Below are 21,890 nucleotides of genomic sequence, written 5' to 3' on the forward strand. Positions count from 1 at the left end.
GGGAGCCTGGGAAATGTAGTCTAGCTATGCGCCCAACAAGAGACAGTTAAAGGTGTAGTGATCAACTAGCCTGTCTTTACCATAAAGCTGGATGTGATGTGTGTGTGTGCATATGATAATAAAATGTTATTAAATTTTAATTTTTACTACCACCAGAATTCTAATGGACCATGGGTATAGGATATGATCAAAAAATTCACAGGAGGAGATACAATTAGCAGATATACACGGGAGAAAATACTCAGCAGCATCAGCTGTCATATAAATTAAATAAAAACAAAGTTTCATTTTAGATATTAAAATAGCAAATATTGGGGTGCCTGGGTGGCTCAGCGGGTTAAGCCTCTGCCTTTGGTTCAGGTCATGATCTCAGGGTCCTGGGATCGAGCCTGGCATCAGGCTCTTTGCTCAGCAGGGAGCCTGCTTCCTCTCTCTCTCTGCCTGTCTCTCTGCCTACTTGTGATCTCTCTCTCTCTGTCGAATAAATAAATAAAATTTAAAAAAAATAAAAAATAAAATAAAATAGCAAATATTTTAAAGCATGCTAATACCCATGTGCCGGCCAGAATCTGATGAAACTGGTATAATCATATCTAGTTGATGGCCTTGGCATTTAGTTTGATCATTTTGGAAAGCAACCTAACAAAATGAGATTTTTTTTTTAAGACTTTTTTTGTTTATTTGACAGACAAAGATCACAAGTAGACAGAGAGGCAGGTGGTGAGGGGGGGGAAGTGGGGGAAGCAGGCTCCCTACTGAGCAGAGAGCCTGATGTGGAGCTTGATACCAGGACCCAGAGATCATGACTTGAGCTGAAGTCAGAGGCTTAACTCACTGAGCCACTCAGGCGCCCCACAATATGAGATTTTATCTCTGGTGTATATGCCCAAAAGAAAAAAAAAACCCCACATGAATAACTATTTATTGCAGTGTTCTTGACTAGAGTTAGCAGGAACACTTATCGATGGACAAATGGTAGGAAATTTTGATGTAGCAATTATGAAGGTGTGGTCCTGTGGTCTTCCATAAATGCAAAAAAAAATGAGCAAGTACATTTTATTACTTTAATTATATTGGATATATTAAATTTGTATTCTAAAAAAGGGTACAAATTTCCAGTTAGAGGATGAGTGAGTTTGGGGGATATAATATACACGTGGGACTACAGTTAACAGTATTGTATTTATAGTTGAAAGTTATGAAGAGAGCAAATTTTTCAAGTTCTCATGATAAGAAAAAAAGGTAACCCCGAGGTGAGGCCCGTGTTAACTAACCTTACTGTAAAAATCACTTTGAAGTACATACTCATTCCATCCTTGCGCAGGGACGATGCTAATCTCTGCACTGTTCCAATTTTAGTGTATGTGCTGCTGAAGTGAGCACTGTACTTTTAAGATTTTATTTATTTATTCATGGTTGGCGGGGGTGGGGGCAGAGGCAGAAGCAAGCTCCCCGAGGAGCAAGGAGCCCAATGCAGGACTCTGTCCCAGGACCCTGGGATCACGACCCGAGCTGAAGGCAAATGCTTAACCAGCTGAGCACCCCCCAGGTGACTGCAAGCCCTATACATACACCAAATAATCATGTTTCACACCTTAAACTCACACAGTGTTTTGTATCAACTATATCTCCATAAACTGGGAAGAAAACGAAAGCAACCAGTCCTGCCAATGTCACGTATGATAACAAAGTGACAAATCCATTCTACACAACTTTGATTTGGTCTGTCTGTCTCTGCTCAAAATAGCATGCTGTGATTTCGGGGTAAAAATAAGTTTTAAGAAACAGTGATTTTTTTTTTTAGCATTTTGACAACATTGATATTATTAATGGGTGTAACAAAGATAAATGTTAGTGATCTTTTTGTTGTTGAGAAGTGGTGATCGAAATACCTGCTGAAAATAATTCAAAGTATTTAAATATGAATGGAAAAGTGTTTTTCTTTACTCTGAAAATAAAAATTTATTTGTAAGAAAGAGTGGGGGAAGAGTGAGCAGTGATTAACTATAGGGAGTGGAAGTAGGGATTCTGAGGGAAAAGAAGACTTTTTTCTTGAAGATTTTATTTATTTATTTGACAGACAGAGATCACAGGTAGGCAAAGAGGCAGAGAGAGAGGAGGAAGCAGGCTCCCTGCTGAGCAGAGAGCCCAGTGCGGGGCTCTATCCCAGGACCCTGAGATCATGATCTGAGCCGAAGGCAGAGGCTTTAACCCACTGAGCCACCCAGGCGCACCCGAAAAGAAGACATTTTTGACAAAAATTATACCCTACTGTATTGTGTAAATCTTTTACTGTGTATCCATATGATTTTAACAATTAAAAAAATAGTAGGTATGCTATGGATGTAACTACAGGCAAATTATATATGCTTATGGATATGTGCTAGGAGGGAAGATGGAGACATTTGATTTGTTATAATGGCAGAGATTATGTGTAATTTTCCTCTTCCTCTGAATGTGAAAACAAAAGAACAGCTGTCTAAAATTCTTTGGGAAGTAAATAAAGCATAAATAATACATTAATCCATGAATGAGTGGGAAAGTACTGAATCAAGAAAAGGACTCATAAAATATTTATAAGAATTCACATTTGTGTGTGTAAATACAATTATTCCCAAACAGTCTTGACAGGAGGAAGGGGCTCCAAAACAAGTCAATCCTAGAGGGCGTCCTGGAAGAAGCAGACTGAGATTTGATATTAGAAGGACAATAAGGTTATGATTGAGTGAGAGGGACTTTTTCAACTCTGACCAGCTGTGTCGCAGAGAAAACTAATAACCCCCCATGTTGCCCTTTCCAGGAGATGACAAGGTACTCCGTTTGTGGCACCCCAACATCAGCACCAAGCCGGTGGGGAAGCTCGTGGGGCACATGTTCAGCATCACTGAGATCGTAACAAATGAGAAAGATCAACATATCATCAGCCTCTCCTCAGCAAAGGTAACAGAAAACAACATAAATGAAACCAGTCACATTTCCCCCTAAAATCAGCTACTGGAAAAACTAGAACACATAGAGTTTTTGACTGAAATAGCTGCTATCACTGAGAAGAATATTGTCAGGAAGGGGACGGAAATGATGAGCCACCGTTTCTGCCAGGGTTTCTGCTGACGAGGGCTTAGGGAAGAACACATCGGAAGACAGGCGTTCAGGGAGGAGGCGCTGGGAAGGAGCCAGTATGGGCCTCCCGTGGCAGATGGGACATTTTGGGCCAAGACAGAAAGCGCGAGGCTTCTGTCGTAGTGGCTATCATTAAACAGAGTTTAACATGTTCTAACCAATGTGCTCAAATAAGAAAATAAACAACGCGTTACGAATATAAGATATGAGGAGATGGAATCATTGTATTTGCAAATAATGTGATTGTCTCCATGAAAAATTCAAAAAGATTGCCTTAAATTTTTAAATTTGAAGTACAGTTGATACACAAAATCGGCTTGAAATTTCAAGAGCAGATAAGTTAGTAACGTGGCTTGTGATGATAGCAATTTCTAAAAATATAAATTTCTGTGTAAGAGCAGTAACCACAGTGGTCAAAGAGCTAGCATTCACAAAAGCAAAAAAAAAAAAAAAAAAAAAAAGAATGTGAAATACCTAGAAATAACCTTAACAAACAATATTCACTATTAATATTGAGATAACTCTGAAGTTTTTCTGATGTACTTTTATTTAAGAACATGAGCAGAGGGACATGCTGTTTCCACATAGGACTATGGTACGGTAAAAGGTATTCTCCATCAAATTAAGCTATTTTTAAAAGCTGTTATTTTTTATTAATTTTTATTTATTTACTTTTAAAGATTTTATTTATTTATTTGACAGAGAGAGATGACAAGTAGACAGAGAGGCAGGCAGGGGGTGGGAAGCAGGCTCTCCACTGAGCAGAGAGCCTGATGCAGGGCTTGATCCCAGGACCCTGAGATTATGACCTGAGCCTAAGGCAGACGCTTAACCCACTGAGCCACCCAGGTGCCCCTTGCTGTTATTTTTTTAATGCTACTCACGATTATTGAAGTATCAGATTGCCAAGTTTAGTGTTAATGTAAAAATACTGACATACAAAAATATCTTAGAAACTTTGGAAAATAGCATTATAAGCTGGCATTCTTCTTTCTCTGTTAGATACAAACAGATATCCTAAAGCCACAATAAATGAAGCAGAGCAGTAGTCAATGCAGAACTAGTTAAGACACATCCCTGAGGAAAGAGAAAAGACAAGAATGAGTTCACATGTATATGGGAGTTTTTACATAATGAAAGTAGCACTCCAAATCGGTGGGCAATGATAGTTTGTTCATTAAATGTTGGGAAACATATAAGGAAAAAATATGTAATCAGATGATCACTTCATAACAAACCACAAAATACATCCCATGTATATTAAAGATCTTCAATGTAAAATATAAAAACATAGAAGTTCTGGAATTTTCCAGAAGAAAATATTCATATAGGTGAATATTCATATAGCCTTAGAGTAATTCCTAAGCATCACACCTGTGGCTAAAGGAAAAATAAATATGACCTCATAGACATCCAAACTGTATGTGACATCCCCAGGGCTTACTTATCTTGCACCTGGAAGTCTGTACCCTGTGAATTCCTTCCTCCTACTCCCCCTCCCCTCCATTCCGCAAGTTACGATGTATCTTTTCACGTAATCGAAACATATTGCCTTTCAACATTATATAGATGAACAATAAAGTGAAAATATCTAAACAATATATTATTTGAAATATCATGAAACAGTATGTAAGAAACTAAGCCATTTTATTTTTTTTAAGATTTATTTATTTGCGGGGAGGGGCAGAGGAAGAGGGAGAGAATCTCAAGCAGACTCCCCACTGAGAGCAGAGCCCAACGTGGGGCTCCATCTCACCACCTGAAGATCATAACCTGAGCCCAAATCAAGACTAGGATGCTTAACCAGCTGAGCACTTCACTGCCCCCAAATTAACCCATTTTAAAATGTATCTTTGATCCTGTATTATCAGGGGAAATTAACAAGATGCTAGTGATTACCCAAGTACAAGATTGTGAATGGGTTAATTTTTTTTTCTTTTTTGTGTTTTTTTCTTTTCTTTCTTTTATTACCAATTTTTTGTAGTAAATAAGCATTGCTTTTATAAAAAGGAAACTACTTTTAATTTTAATTAAACTACAAAGGAATTTTAATGGTACTGGAAAGACACTGAAGGTTTTGAGGCGCTTAAATTAAACCACATTATGAATTGAGACCTGGAGTCCCCTCTAGAGAAATGAAAGAAAACAAAGATATCTTTCTAGCAAACCTTTAGACCGCTCAGGCCCAGAGGTGAACAGACACAGGACATCAGCTTTCCAGTTTCTCGTAAACGGAGCGAGTTGTCTTAGCTTGATGCTCATTCAGGCATCCCAGCAGCTCCACTTGGTAAATTACTTAATATCTTCCACACGGAAATGTGTAAAATGTAGTTTTGCCTCCAGGATTGTTATAAAGATTAAATGAGATCATTCATGACTTCTTCAGAAAGCATTTATTTCTTGAGCATCTATTACATGACAGGGGCTAATGGGCTTCAGAGAGAGAACACTGAGGCAGAGAGAGAAGAATGAGGCAGAAGGCAGAAACTTCACAGGAAGTCCATTCTAGGAGAGGAGAGACAAACAAAGCAGCAAATAAAATGGAAGACAGCAAGGAAAGTATTAAAATGAACAGAAAACACAACCATGTGCGGTGACTGCAAATCACCTCTGAGGGGATGACAAGAAAGCAGAAACCAGAATGACCAGAGGCACCAGTCCCACAAAGACCTGGGAAACAAGTCTGTGAGGCAAAAAGAACAGCAAAGTAGGCATATGCATGTTTTTGGCTGAAGCTGTCATCACTATTAGGACCATGAATTACAGCAAAATTAACAGATGTTTTTACACATCTAACATTTGTTCAGATTTCTTCATAAACAAGTTTTCATCATGTCAAGCTTTACTAAATCGCCAGCCGGTTACATGACTTCTACTTCGCCCTTGGGTGAAGCCCTTTGAGCAGATTCCATCCTTTCTTCTGGTTCTGCAGACCCTCCGCTCGGATATTTCTTACCTCTGCAGCTGCTACCCTTGTTTCTAGTCAAGGGCTCATCATACCCCATCTCCTGCCCCCAGAGAGCTGACCAACTCTGACAGGTGCTGGGAGAAATAAAGACTTCCTTTCCTCTCCTTGACAAAAACCAATGGGAACCATGGCTGGCAACTTTCTCAAGCACAAGTCTAGATAGCAAAGATGATTTTTTCTTCTTTCTGCTGAGGAGAGACATGCTTGCTTTGATGACTTCTAACAGATGGCAAATGGGTTAACAGTTGTTATTTTGTTTTTTAATTTTCACTCCGGAAGTCAGCTTCACTAGGCTGGGAGTGTCCTCTAGAGCAAGAAGCAATGTCCTGCAATCAGGAGCCATCCTGTGAATATTGTTGGAACAAGGTGAATATTGTCCGAGCAAGCCACAGGGCATGGCGACCTAGCCTGCAGACTGGCTGGACACCATCCTGTTGAAGACCACGTCGAAGACACTCTCCCAAGTGAAGATGATGCTATTGTCTCGCTCCCAGGAAGTGTGGCTAAGAGAATGGCCTCGAAAAGTGGGCAGACCTGAGTTGCAGGCTGACTCTGTTACAGGCTGTGACCTTGGATGAGTTATTTGAGATCACTGAGGAGGCTAACAGAACACCTTCCTCACAGGGTTGATGTGAAGATGAAATGAGATTAGCAAGCGAGCACACAACACAGTGCCTGGTGTGTAACGGGGCCTTGGGAAACATCAGCAGTCACCAGAAAGGCAGGTGCCCTCCACTCTCCATAGTCGGGGACAGGACTTGTGTTCATCTGTCTGTGTTGGTACTCGACCTCCTTTGTGACCACACAGGTGTAGATTATGGGTGTGGTCTATGGCATGGGATGGGGGAGGCTTTCCAAAGACCCATGCTTCCGATGATGCTACCCATTTATTTATTTATTTGTTTCTATCTTTCTATTTTTATTTAAATTCAAGTTAGCTAACATAGAGCATAGTACTGGTTTCAGGGGTAGAATTTAGTGACTTGTCATTTATACATATTTATATTTACATATAACACTGTGTGCTCATCCCAAAAAGTGAGCTCCTTCATCCCCATCACCCAGTTAGCCCATCCCCCACCTGCCTCCCCTTGAACAGCCTTGTTTGTTCTCTGCATTCAAGAGTCTCTTAGAGTTTGCCACTCAGTCATTTATATTCATCTCCTGCTGAGTACCTGTCCAGTCTACATGACAATTAAACACCATCTCTACTCTCTCAGAGAGATGCTTGATGCCCCTCTGCACTCTTCACAAGCTACCTTATCTTCTGCTGAGCCGAGACTGTCAGTGTTGCTTCATTAATTTCCATCTTTTCCACCTCAAAATCTTTCTGTATTTTGTGTATTTATTGCTACTTTCTCTTTTTTTCCTCCCACCCAAGGACAAGCATTTCTCTTGCTTCCTGAATCGAATCCCTGCTCTTGTTCTCCTAGTCAAATACTGCCCCATCCAGAACCTTCTTTCAACAGCCAGCATCTATCTTCTTGTTATGCTCAACATCCCTATCTTCAAGGTTTCTTGAAAAGGACCATTTGGTTTTTACTTACCCTTTACAAAATTCCTGCTTATCTACATCTGAATTGGTTTTCCTCTTAGAATCCCCTTTTCCTGACTTCTGGTCTTCCTCCAGCTGTTAATGATATCAGCTGTTTCCCACTGACCCATGACCAGCTTCAAAGTCAACTTTAAACTTCTGCTTCCCTAACGCCATCCACTGGCCAGTCTCCAAGTCTCTGAAACATCTCTCATATCTGGCACCTCATTCTTGTTCCCACACTATGATCTTAGTTCACACCCACTGACAGGCTCCGAGTTTAAAGAGAAAGAGAGAGTAGAAGGCACTCGTGGTCTCCTACTTCAGTTTCTCTCATCTCCCCACACCCAGATATTACACTGCCTCATGTTAATCACTCCCTTATCCACTTACAACCTTGTCAGTACCTTCTTACATATCTTCAGAGGCACCCCTTACCTTGTAAATAAAATTAAAATTCTCTTTTCTAGTGTTTAAGGTTCTCTATGGTCCTTCTAGTTTTGTTGCTACTTACCTGTCTTTGGATAGTCTAAACATCACCCAACTCTTCCCCAAAGTCTTCATGCTTTCCTGCCTTTGTTTGCAATCACTCTTGTCCCATACCCACCAAGCCATGCTTTAAATCTCAGTGAAATATCACACCTCCAAGAAGACTTCACCAAGAGAAAAATGGAGTTCATCTCTCTTTGGTGAATAAAAAATGTGGGTACTTGAAATAGACCAAGGGATAGGAAGAAAAACTGACCCTTTAAAATATATTTCCTTTAAGTTGTAAAAATCAGAACTATTTTTTGGCTTTAGCTCCTTATGCTTTCTTTCCCTATGGGATTATTGAAACCAAATTCCAGCTGTTTTTGGTTTTGTTTTTCTTACTTTTTGGATAACTGGAAGCATCCATGATTGAGAGCCTGATTTTACTACTCCCAGCATTTGCCATCTTCTGCCCTTGCATTGCTCTTGGGACATTCCATTTTGGATAAACTCTTATCCTCAAGAGGTAGGAGTTACTAGTCTCAGATCTTTCCTCAGAGTGACTCTTGGAATTTACTGGGGAAGATCACTGTATGATATGAGCCTTCAGCTAACAGAATGTAAGTGACCAACTGTGAAGAGAACATATGAGTTAAGAGAAAGGAAGCAAGGGCACAGGCTTTGGGATTCACACTCAACTTGAAGAGTCTGAAGCAAAAAAGTTAGCTTTTTGCTTATGTACGGGCCTTGTTCTCCTTCAATCTGTAACCCCATGACGGCTCACTGACCATCTTCAAAAGAAGACTGTGTTGATGGTTCTGAGCCACGGAGCGGATATGCCTACAAAGACACTGGGGAACCAGCCCGTACATGAAGCTTCCTTCTGTCGTGGCTATCACTCTCTAGTTATATAATCTGGGACACTTGGCTGTCATTGCACGTTTGCTTAAGGTGGGCCATGCTGTTTCTGAGTTTCTTCCTGTGGGACTGTTTCCCCTTGGCTCTACCCATACTCCCGTCAGCTTTCAGGACCCTCAGACCCCTTGAACAAATACATTTTTGCACACACACACATACATGTTCACTACAGTCTACCTAAAGTGATTATACTTCCTGGGTGTGTTGTTGACATTAACTTTCATGTCTCAGTAAATAGCTCTTGAAGAAGCCTGACATGGTTCTTCGGCTGGAAATCTGGTTGTCTCTGAGCGATCCTACCAGGAATCTTGACTTCCTGCTGTCTTCATGTGAATCAGTCCATACATGAGCCCCTGCTCAGTGCCTCACACTGTATCCTGCCCAGGGCCCAAACATTGTTTCATGTAATCTCTGTCCGAAAGGAGTTAAAAACCTCATTCAGTAAATAAAGCAGAACTGCCAAAAATCTTTGATGGCAAAACCTAGTAAAGACAAAAACATCAGGTTCAGCTCTCCTCAAGAACTGGAGCTAATTATGCAAGCTGGTTTTGCAACTCGGAATCAAGAAGGCATGAAATTGTAATCGCGGAAGGCAAGCTAGCAAAACTTAAAATGCTCACGCCCTTTGACACAAAAATGCCTCTTCTAGGAATTTATCAAACGGGTATGTTTGGACTACTGTACAAAAATTACATATAATTTTTGCATCACTATTACTTTGCTAAAAGAAATAAGCCTACCTCCATCAGTTGGGGACTAATTAAAATAAATTAGGGAGCATTCATACAACAGAATACTCTGCAGCCATTAGAAAGAATGAAGTAAATTTAAGTAGTTAAATGTGCCCTCACGTAGATGTAAACTCTTTCTTTATGTGACCTCATTTAATATTTGCGACAACTGCATGAGATAGGTTCTGGTATAATCTCCTTTACAAATGTAAAAACTAAGGCTCAGAGATGTTTAGTGATTTGCCCAAGGTCACACAGCTAGTGAGTGGTGAAGGAGGATTCAGCTGAGCTTGTCGGTCTCCAGAGGCAGTCTTAGCCACACAGACTGACCTAAGAAGTAGAACTGGAGAGCCCAGAAGGACCTCCAGGGGAGGTGAGAAAGAGGATTTTGGTTTTTGCACAGCTTGAAATTTCCTACTAAACACATTGAATAACTTGGTCATTAAAAAGTTAATTTCTCAAAGGCATCCTGGCTGGCTTCCCTTCATTTCTGTTTGCCAGTTACCACACAGGAGAAATGTGAGAACCAGACAACCAAATTAACAGTTTTCATTCCACGTAGCAAAAAATTTTTTTCTTCTTGTTATTTGTAAGAGCTTAAAAAACACATTTTTGCATTGAATTCCTACACAAGTAACGTTGAATGCCTACCATCTGTACCACTGTTATACATATCTATTTTCAAATTCCAAATGTGTCTATAAGACTGTGTCACCCTCAGAAGAGTCAGAATAGCAGCTGTCTTCAGGCTCTTCAATGTAAAGTCGTCTAGCCTTAATCTGATTCATTTGGGGTCTAAAATCTAATTAACCTCTTGTAATAGTGGGATAAAATTAGGAAGGCCGGCAAAATCCCAGCTTCCCTTGACAAATCAGAAATGCTGAATTCCCCATGCCCTTTCCACTATCTAAATGATACTGCAAATCTAAAGATTTCTGCCAATACAAGTTTTAGCACAGTGTTCAAACTTCCGCTCAGATAACTCTTACAGTGCATGATAATTCCTTGTGTTGTATCTATGCTCCTGAGCAGATGAAGGTCTGTTCAAGAACAGCTGTAAGTGTGCTTCTGCTGATCTTGTGCTTCTGTAGCACCTAGCTTGGTGTTCCAGAATTACTTGCCGTATAAGGAATTGTGCGTGTCATGTCAGTTTTGCACCTTTTTACAGTCCTTTTTTATGTATCTCAAGCCAACTCCTACACATCAGATACTTGCTCTAGGTCACTCTATAATAAATACCCTCCAAGATTTAAAAAAAAAAAAAAAAGAGTCCTTTATTTATTTTTTTTAGGTTTTATTTATTTGAGAGAGAGCGTACAGGGGCAGTGGGGAGCAGAGGGAGAGTGAGAAGCAGGCTCTCCCACTGAGCAGGGAGCCCGATGTGGGACTCCATCCCAGGACCCTGAGATCATGACCCAAGCCAAAGAAAGGCAAACGTTTAACCAACTGAGCCACCCAGGAGCCCCCAAAAGAGCACTTTATTAATGCATTTGGACAATAGTGATTGGTACTGAGTTTGCAAGAAAAGCCAGGAAACCTGGTTGAATCGAAACAGTCCTCTTATTCCTCGCTCAGATACACGTAGAGTTTTCAAACTTTTTTGCTTCATCATTGTTTATTAATGATCCCTCTCAAAAAAAATTCTTCAGAGGAGGGCTTTCTATTGTCCTTCTCTTTGATATTTAGGGATGGATAACTATCCTCAAAGCCTTACAGTGTTTCAGTTGAATTTTTCCCAATGTTAAAAAAAAATCATTCCTCCTAACTCCTGCATTCCCAATTTATTTGGAAATCATTAGTTTTCTGCCACTAGGAGGTGAATATCTTTCATAATTTCCATTTTACACATACATAATATTTAATTTATCATTGACAAACACTCCATTGTGCACACAGAGCTTCCTTGGTGCAAGTCACCTGTCTTCTCAGATTTTCTCTCTACAGCAACGCCTTCTCTCTCACAAACATCTTGCCCTTCCTAATCCCCGCTCCCCTCTGTGTCTCAGGCTTTGAAGCACTAACAGGGACCACAGGAACACTATCAACCCCTGAGGGAGATGAGTAGGGAGGAGGACTAGGGAAATGAGTAGAGAACAGGGCTAGAATCAGCACAGCCTCACGCCTACCCCTACTCCCCTTTCCTCCAAAGTAGTTGACGTATGAAGACCACCTAAAAACAGACTCAGTGAATTCTGTTTGCTGATGCCGTCCCGTTTATTAATTGATTTATCCAGTTACAGTGTGAGTTCTGTCTATGCAGTGCCTCTCCTCTGTATGTTCGTACAAGGTCCTGGACCAAGACAGGGGATAAGCAAGCGAGCTGACCCAAATCCAGTTAAATAGCCAGTCGAACTAAAGAGAACACATAAGATACTGGGGAACGAAATAGCATATGGTTCCTCCCTCAAGGGAGTACAGTTTAGTAGAGAAGCCCCTTAGCAAATCGTCATATGACAAATGCTAATTGCTACACGTGTAGACGGGTTGTAATGGGCATCTGCACGGGGGACATCTGAATTAGAAGGGTGACCAATGGAAGGTGTCCAAAGGAGAGGAGTTTTGGGATTTTTCAACTTAGAACCAGCACTATGTTTTATTACCATTAGTACATGTATAGATGTCCTTCAACCGTGGATAGTTTTATTTTGCATGTGTCAGTATTCTCTGTGAATAAATCCTACTGAAATTTCCTTTCTCAGCACTGTATTTTGAGATTAATCCACATTTTTACATATAGGTCTAGCTCACTTGTTTTAACTGCTACATGGGATTCTGTTGGAAGCACAAGATATGTGTATCCAACTTGGCCAATGAACATTGGACTTGTCTCTACCCCTTGTAGCTTTGTGATTGTGGCTTTGCTTAAACAGAGATTTTTAATTCTAATTCAGTTAAATGAATCTTTGTTTTATGGTTCATGCTTTTTGTGCTTATTGAAGGCATCTTTTTCAGCTCAAGTTCATGAAGAGAGCCTCCTCTCAGTTTTTCTGAAAATTACAGTTTCTTTTACATATGTCTTCATGCTCCGTCTTCCATATCTGTAAACTTCCGCGACCTGGTCCCCTTGGGCAGCAGTCTAGAAACAGGTCTAGTTCCTGAGTCAGAAGTAGTCTTGGTTTAGTTTCTGGTCAAAGGCAGTGAGTGTCTTCCTTGCTCACAGGTCTCACAGCTTTCTGAACACTGTAGCTCCAGATGGAAGTAAAGCCTTAGCTCCTCGCTCTCGCTGCCCTGAACTGGGGAGCTGCTCCAGGGTCTTCCATGGAGTGCTAGGAGCCTCTGGTCCCCTCTGCCTGGGACTGCTCTCTGCTGGCCCAGCCCGGTCACTTCCAGGGCGCAGCCCCCTGAGGCAACCCCTCCCTCACTTCCTGTGTCTCTCTTGCTTGGATCTATTTATAGAGATATGTGTCTTGCTTTATAGGCTTGCTGTTTCTTTTTGCTTTCTCTTTTTTATATATCCTTTACTATTTCTCTGTGTCTGGAGAAGAAATGGCACATCAAGGCACACACTTTTTGAGCTGTGACTCCTTAGTTCCCCTTATAACAGATTCGAGGAAAGGGTAGCAGTTCACTACACAGTGAAGGATATTGAAAGGCAGTTGTAGATGATAGGAAGAGTAGGTGGCATGCCCAAGACCAGAATGAGAAGGGTTTTGGAAATGGGGAGCTGGTTGGTATGACTAGTAACAGAGATGACACGTGGGACCCGAGGACAGGTGTGGCAGATCTGCTAGCCCATCAGTCACCCCTAAAAATCACATAAAACACCTAAAGCACCAAACACTGAAGAAGAGAGAAATAAGAATAAAGAAATTAGTACTACTCTACAGAAAACATTACAGATTTTAAAACCTGCTCCCGTCAGTTCAGTGAAGAACAGAGTGCTGGTGTTGTATGTCTGCTCTAGAAACAAGAAACCTGAGGTTCCGGGAATCTAAGTGATGCGCTAGAGCTGACCCCTCTTCTGCCCTGTCCCTTATTCTTTCCAGCAACCACCATTCAGAGCATATGCATATAGCAAAATGCCTGCCAACCCTGAATGCATCTTAGCCAAAGCAATACAATCAGAGACAGTTTGAGTTGAGATAAATTTCTTTGGCACTCCTCGATTCTACTTTCAGGTTCTTCTCCTATTTGTCTCTCATCTGGACTCAGAGCCAAAATTTATAAATAGCTTGTAATACTTACTTACCGTATGGCACAAAAGACTGATAAGATTCAATAGTTACTACCCTAAATTTGCATTTTGACTAGAACAAAGGAGGTAACTCCCAATCATACAGGTTCTGAGTACTGAGTACTGAGTACTGGCCCACCAACGATCTGCATTTGAGGCCAGACTCCTCACCAGCACTCCCTAAATCACATGACTTAAACATCTTTATGTGTCTACACAAAAGAATCAAACTGCCTTTGCAACAGTGAGGTGTGAACTCATTTAACTCAATTACAAGGGTCTCAAACAAGAAGTTAGTATCTCCCTGTTAACAAAATTACTCTTTTATATCTAGTTCCACAGTGACCACTCATTTACTCAACAAATATTCCAATTTAATGGGTTAATGATGACTATCATAAAGTGAAAATATTATTTAAGGATGCATGCTAGAAAACATCACCTTGATCAAATCGTGCTTCTTCCTGAAATGCAATCATGCTACAACTTGCTTACAAAAACAGAATAATGGAGAAGACTAAGATGGACCAGATATTTCAAGTGACCAAGGGTCAACTTGACTTACTTTTGCTGAATTTGTATTTTATTGTTTTTTTAGTCTAATAACCCAAGCGCTCTTTAAGTAATTCGAGAGTTTAAATAATCTGTTTCCCTACACTCTTACTATATCTAAGCCATCCCTAAAAATTACTTTCTGAATTTCTTAAATCCCTGGGCAGGAGGAGGGGGGAAGCTCTTAGAAACCTCATTCAGTAAGATGTTCCATCATTTTTTTTTTAAAGATTTTATTTATTTATTTCACTTATTTATGGAAAGAACACAATTGTGGGGGGGCGGAGGAGAGGGAGATAGGGAATTTCAAGCAGGCTCCAATGTGAGTGCAGAGCCTGACACAGGGCTTGCTCTCAGGACCCTGAGATCATGACCTGAGCCAAAATCAAGAGTCCAGTGCTCAACCAACTGAGCCACCCAGGTGCTCCAATGTTCCATCTTCTTATGTCATAATAGAGCAATTTGAAACCCTCCACTTAAAATATGTCTTCTCTCTAATTTTCAATCTCTAGTGTAGAGAGAAGGGTGGCTTCATTTGAACTCTAAGTCATGATCAATCCTCCAAACTCTTAAAGAATAATAAATAACAGATTTCTCTGTAAGATAAAAAAAGAATCCGGTTCCTTTAAGCAAATTTTTAATCACTGCTCTATTTTTCTTCGATATTAACAATCATTGAACCAAGAACCAAATTGGAGTTTAGCAAAGACATGCTTGTCAGATAAATCATACTTGTTGCATGTTTTTTTTAACATCTTAATTTTATTTTATTTTTTTCAGTGTTCCAAGATTCCTTGTTTATGCACCACACCCAGTGCTCCATGCAATACGGGTCCTCCAAATACGCACCACCAGGCTCACCCAACCCCTTTCCCCTCCGAAACTATCAGTTTGTTTCTCAGAGTCCACAGTCTCTCATGGTTTGTCTCCCCCTCCGGTTTCCTCCAACTCACTTCTCCTCTCCATCTCCCAATGTCCTCCAAGTTATTCCTTATGCTCCACAAGTAAGTGAAACCATATGAAAAATGACTCTCTCTGTTTGACTTATTTCACTCAGCACAATCTCCTCCAGTCCCATCCATGTTGATAAAAAGTTGGGTGTTCATCCTTTCAGATGGAGGCACAATATTCCATTGTACATATGGACCACATCTTTATCCATTCATCTGTTGAAGGACATCTCAGTTCTTTCCACAGTTTGGCGACCATGACCATTGCTGCTATGAACATTGGGGTACAGATGGCCCTTCTTTTCACTACATCTGTATCTTTGGGGTAACCACCCAGTAGTACAATTGCAAGGTCATGGGGTTTGCTGTAAGTTTTTAGGCGTGTACTGTAGGCTTTGGAAATGCTTCACCTAAATAGCTTTGAGTGGGGAACATACAGTGTGAAAGTGGTGAACTGTGCTCTTTGTTCCCCAGGTTTTCAGGGTGTGGGATGTACAGACTCTTTCACTATTACAAGTGTTCCATGACAGCCACGGGGGACCAGGAGACATGCAGATTTATTCCATGGTGTACGATTCCAATCATGGCATGCTTATTACAGGTGAGTGTGCCCAATTAACAGCAGGCAAAACTCCCATCTTGACTTCAAGCGTTTTTTTAACTAACACTTGAGCACTAACCAGAAGAAAAATAGAAGCAGAAGGGGAATGTGTTAACTGTGATTCATCACAGTAGATATTTCATTCTGTTCCACTCCTTCCTGTCTTTGCGTGGCCGGGTAGATAAAATGCACCTGCACTTCCTTGGAAAAACTAGGTCAGCGCTCTAAGTTCTTGAGCCTCGGAAGATGGCCTTGGGCAAAGCAAGAAGTAGGATGTGATGTGTTGCTGCATAAAAGGCAAAGCCAGCTCCGTTTGACTCTCAGGAGCTGGAATTTGAGCCGCCTCTGAGGGACTCCACCAGCATCCTTACCCCCTTTCTTCAGCAGGGCAGTTTGGCCCCATGCATTCTGGGGCCAAATGTCTAACCCCATGTCTGGCCCCATGCATTATGGGGCCAAATGTCTAACTTCTCAGACAGTTAGAAGGTGCTGATGTCCCCACCTGCCTTTGCATCTAGACCATAAAATGGAGAGAAAATAGAGTCCCCAATGACAGTTCCACAGCATGATGCCAACAGATTTGTTGCCTCCTTTATTTGTTGCCTCTTAAAAACATACTTCCTAAAGACACAAAACGTTGTTAGGCATTTACATTAAACGCAGCTCACATGCATGCCTTCAGGCCTTAAAAGAAAAATGAATGCTATTACCAATACTTCCTCCTTCTGGAACACCAGCCCAGAATGCATTTCCTAAGCACTTTCCCACTGACCACCTGTTCTGAGTTCCTGTGGGATTAATTAAGGCAGGGAGACACGCAGGAGACATGCTTTTGAAATGGTTGGTGCTATCTCTGCTAGTGGAGAATATAATTATTTTTAACTCTGGGTTTGTTTGGGTTTTTTTCTGGATTAGGAGTGAACTAGCACTTCATGCTTGATAGATCATTTTACATCTTATAAAACAGAACTTAATTCTAGGTATAAGCACTCCTCTTCTGTATTAGCTCTTCCAAAAAAAAAAAAAACATGCTAATAACTGCAAGCAGATTTTCTCCTAGTATCCTTACTTGCCTGTTTAATTAGTGGGCTCAGCATTTCCAACCCATTTATCAACAGAATAACTAAGGACTCAAGTATCAAGACAAAAGAAGAAGGAAAAGGAGGAGGAAGAAATCATGATTGCTTCCCAGTTTTATGTAATTTTGCTAGTACTTTGCTTATAAAAACATACAGCTCTGTGTGTCACTTACATTGACTGCTGCCATTGACTTGACATCAGAATTACATGAAGCTTATCTTCCAGACTTTACTTCATGCTTTGATTCCAGAGAAGCCACCATCGTAATCTAAACCCTGATGACAGCAGCATCACATTCTGGAAATGCTTTGTAGAATATACTGTTATTGTCACTGTCATTTGTATTATTCCTCTGTTACAACAATGCCCTTTTGGAAAGTTCTTTTGCAAAGTGCTTTCATGTGCTTTGTTTCATTTGACCTGCATAAACCCCCACAGGAGGTAGGAATGATTACTTATCCTAGTTTATAACTGACACTGAATATTGAGCAGTTCAGCTGACCAGTAGAAAACCACCAGGACTGATGCACCAGGGTGGCTCAGTCAGTTAAGCATCCACCTCCTGACGTCGTCTCAAGACATGATCTTGGGTTGGTGAGGTCAAGCCCCAGGTCGAGTTCCATGCTCAGTGCGGACTCTACTTGAGATATTCTCTCTCTCTACCACTCCCTCTCTCCCCACCCCCCCCACCACATGCTTGATCTCCTTCTAATAAGTAAAACAACAACAAAAACCAACCAGGTTAAAAGGTAGAGCTGGAATTCAGTCCCAAAGCATGTGGCTTCTGAATCCACATTCTTTCTTTGTAACTGCATTGTTTCCACAGCAGTGCTGAAAACACCGAGGATTACCACTAGTTCATAAGCAGGTGTGGGTTCTGAATAAAGCTAGTCACAGTCTAATAGTTAAAAGCTCTACCAGGAAGCTCCGAGTGTTGGTCATTGGCTTCCATATTCCTCTCGTATTTCCATATTAGAATATTTGAACTGAGAAATATTACCAAAAAAAACTTTTTAAGTCCTTCTCTACACACGAACAGATTTTAATCTTAAAGTTTAAGCAGCTTTAGGAAAGGGCTTCGTTAACTCCTGGGGCGCCTTTTCCTGCAGGTAAAATTGGAAAATGGTGAGAAACCCAATACAAAGTGACCTTTGATAATTTAATCTCCATGACAATAAAACAGAGAAGTTTCATTTTGTCTGATCTTTAAAATGCTTTGGGATTCTTACTTACATTTCGAGACATTACAGCAACACAGAATACATAGTTGGTTTTGAGAGTTAAATCACATTTGCCATTTGTTTTTGTGGGTTTTTTTTAAAGATTTTATTTATTTATTTGACAGACAGAGATCACAAGTAGGCAGAGAGGCAGGCAGAAAGAGAGGAGGATGCAGGCTCCCCGCCGAGCAGAGAGCCCCATGAGGGGCTTGGTCCCAGGACCCTGAGATCATGACCTGAGCTGAAGGCAGAGGCTTTAACCCACTGAGCCACCCAGGCGCCCCCACACATTTGCCATTTGTAGTGTCCCTGTAAAACCAAACCAGCTCCCTTAGGAAAATGCAAATGAGATATATCTGCTTTCCACCTACTTCCCCACGTTGATTTGGAAATTGGTCTTATTTAATATTGATGTTGCAAGCACTGGCCTGTGACCGTTCTAATTCATTACATTTAATAAGACTGTGTTTACAGAGTGCTTTATCAGTTGTTGATAGGGAAAGGCTAACAATAAATTCCAATCACTAGAGGGAAGCTTACCTTCAGCAGAAAGCTGACCATCACCGTGATTACTGGACACCAGATGGAGAAGCATGCAGCAGGTACTCTTGAGAAGGAAAAATATAGACTAAAAAAAAAAAAAAAAAAAAGAAAAGAAAAATAGAGATCACTGAAAAGAGGAGGTTGATAAATCGCATGGCCTGCACTTGAAATTTATTGATGGCCTCAACAAATGCTTTTCTCTTGCTGAATAACATCTGCTTTTTTTGTCAAAAATGTTTTAGAGAAAATAAGTGTATCTTCACCTCATTAGATATCCTAGGAATCGATGTTACTTACCTCGCCAATGGGTTGTTTCCAAACACGACTGTTTGGGTAAAACCCTTTGTGCTTCAAAACTTCTAACGTTGGGTGTTTGTGACAATCTTCTTTCTGTTCCAGGATCTAGTGTTATGGACATGTACCCTCTGACCAGGATGGTCCAAGATACAAAACAGATTCCTCACACTCATGAACGAGAAATCAATGTCATGCTTTACAACAGATATTTTCACCAAGTACTTACTGTCTGTTCTGAATCCATCATCAAGGTGAGTGTATATTGGCTCTTCAGAAAGAAAAAGGCAAAGCAGAATGTTCTCTTTTGACAGGGAAGGCTTTGTGTGATTAAGTAAATGTAGTGGCCTGTGTGATGAGGTCGACAGTATAGCTATTTTTAAACACTCACGAACACATGAAAAACAAGTATTTTCAGCCAGCTCAGACTGCTTGCTATTAAGCTGCAGCCTCAATGAAATAAATAAAGCCAGTTTTTTACTATAGGAATTTACTATAGGAATAAAATTCTTATTCCTATAGGAATAGGAATTTTAAAGGAGATATACCAAGGAAGGAGTACTAGGATAGATGGATGGACAGACAGATGGGTGGTGGATGGTGGATGGATAGATTAGATAGATAGATATGGGTAGATTAGATAGATTGATAGATTTTTAAATCTGAGTTATGAGCAGAAGATAGGGTAAGAAGGAAGGGAGAGAAATTTATAATGTTTACTATAACCCCTGTAGGTGCAGGATATGTGCCATGTGCCTTCAATCCATGATCTTATTTAATCTTCATACTGGTTCCATGTGGACAGATAAAGGGTTTCATTTAAAGATAAGGAAACAGGGGCTCATGGAGATCAAGCAACTCGCCCCAGATTGCGTAACTAGTAAGCGTCATAGCTGGGGTGTGTACCCTGGTTGGCCTGATGTAGCTCCCTTTGTCTGTTCCTGTGCATTCCTCCGCCTGACACTACCGTGCTCCCCAGAAGCCCGGGTACGCAACCATCCTAAGTGCGTCAGTAATTACGACCGCTGAAGCCATCTAGCAGTGATGACCGGCTGTGTTTGCTTCAAAGGAAACATGCATGCTCTCTGAAAGGAAACATCTGGAGCAGTAGAGAGCGTCCTCTGGAGGCGCTTTAAGGCCCCTCTCAATCCTGGACCCTCTGTACTCATCTGCTGGAGATTTTCTCAGGCCCAAATCTGGGAGTTCAGTTAACAGTCACCTAGTTCTGATAAACCTACAGAATAAAACCTACTCCATTTTCATGAAATACTGACCTCTAGCAGGGACATGGTTTTCCTGTAAGGGAAAAGCGGGAAACTCACATCTAGGTGAGTTTTCGTACCTGATTGCTTGCTTGAAGAGAGAGCATACTTCAGCCCAGAACATAGGTGACCTCTGAGACCCATTCATGCAGTGTCATTCATTTCTCTTCTCCTTTAAAGACCTTGTCTGCACTGGGGGCACTCAGAGGTTGAGAACGTGGGCTCTTGAGTCAGACTGGCCTCAATCAGGTCAGTCAAGAGCCCTTGGTTGGCCTCCAGATGACTCCATAAGTTCCCTCTGGTCTTGCTCTCCCTCCCTGATTCCAGTTGCGATGGCTGTCTTTCAGCTCCCTGGAGGGGCAATGTGCCTTCTCATCTCTGGCCCTTTGCTTATGCTGCCTCGGCCCCACAGACCCAGACGGTGACCGTCTGTCCTGCCAGTGCAGTTTCATTACTCACCGACAGTCTGCTTTACATGTGAGCACAGCAGATCCACGAAGGAGAGATTTAGACCAAAAGGCTAAAGGTCTAGAGCCTCGACTGTGTTTCCAAAGAGAGAGAATGATGTATCTTGACATGTTTCTGGATTTTCTGATTATACCCAGCCTGATTACACAGACAGCCTTCTCTGAAGTCTCTCTCTCTTTCCCTCCCCACCTCCCTCCAAGAGCGAGGCCCATGACCCTCATCAGAATATTTCTTGAAAACGTCAATAAGCCCCTTCCTCAGGGTTCTTTCATTCTGTCCTGGGACTCCTGGCTAATTCGGATGAGTGTCAACAGGGAATAAATCCAGTTTTGTTTGTTTGTTTGTTGTCCACCGTACTTGTAATGGTCACATTGCTACCTGGCGGCTAATCTTGTTTCATGCTCACAGCAGCAAAATTGGCGACTTCCTCCCCAGCCAAGGCTGCTGGAATAGTCAGTCTGTCTCCACCGCCTAGGTATGCAGCAGACACACTTGAGCATCCCAGGAACGACTCGACAGCACTGCATCTGTTAGAACTTTCTTCAGTCAAACCAACACTCAGGCCAGAATGTTGGAAAGACTTTAGAAGAGCACAGCACCGATCTGGAGGCTGTGGTGAATACTATAAAATTTTGTAAGAGCCGAAGGGTATCTGGATGACTTGATTTTTTGTTGCTGTTCTTTCCTACAGGTTTGGGAACTCGAGACTGGCCTCCAAATATACCAGATTTTAGACCCTCATGGCTTCAGTGTTGAACTGACTTCGGCAGCTCTTGATGAGACTGGATTTCTTTTTGCCACAGGGGCATACAACGGTCAGATCCCTAACCCGAATAGGGCCTCCCTGCTTTAGTGCCCGAGAATTTGTGCTCGGAGCTCATCTGCTGCGTGGGTTGGAGACAGAGAGAACACGAAGCAGGCTGACATATGTCAGCATGCCAGAGAGATGGCTCTGCCTGGCTGAACAGCAGCAGACTCTGCTGTAATGGCCATCAAGGCTCAGC

At 41.4% G+C, this 21,890-nt stretch overlaps 1 protein-coding gene and 1 pseudogene across 4 annotated transcripts in view; one reads left to right on the forward strand and one right to left on the reverse strand.

Annotated features, from left to right (window-relative positions):
- The window catches only part of WDR64 (WD repeat domain 64), a 138,702-nt gene that overhangs the window by 65,303 nt on the left and 51,509 nt on the right, over nucleotides 1-21,890 (forward strand). For all 4 annotated transcript variants that reach the window (XM_032318652.1, XM_032318651.1, XM_032318653.1 and 1 more), the window contains 4 exons: nucleotides 2,801-2,940; nucleotides 15,893-16,019; nucleotides 19,262-19,410; nucleotides 21,578-21,701. In XM_032318652.1, coding sequence (XP_032174543.1) covers nucleotides 2,801-2,940; nucleotides 15,893-16,019; nucleotides 19,262-19,410; nucleotides 21,578-21,701 — 540 coding nt within the window. The remainder of the gene's footprint in view (nucleotides 1-2,800; nucleotides 2,941-15,892; nucleotides 16,020-19,261; nucleotides 19,411-21,577; nucleotides 21,702-21,890) is intronic.
- LOC116576820 lies at nucleotides 1,283-1,383 on the reverse strand (annotated as a pseudogene).

The sequence above is a fragment of the Mustela erminea genome, chromosome 17 (assembly GCF_009829155.1).
Source record: "Mustela erminea isolate mMusErm1 chromosome 17, mMusErm1.Pri, whole genome shotgun sequence".
NCBI classification, from domain to species: domain Eukaryota; kingdom Metazoa; phylum Chordata; class Mammalia; order Carnivora; family Mustelidae; genus Mustela; species Mustela erminea.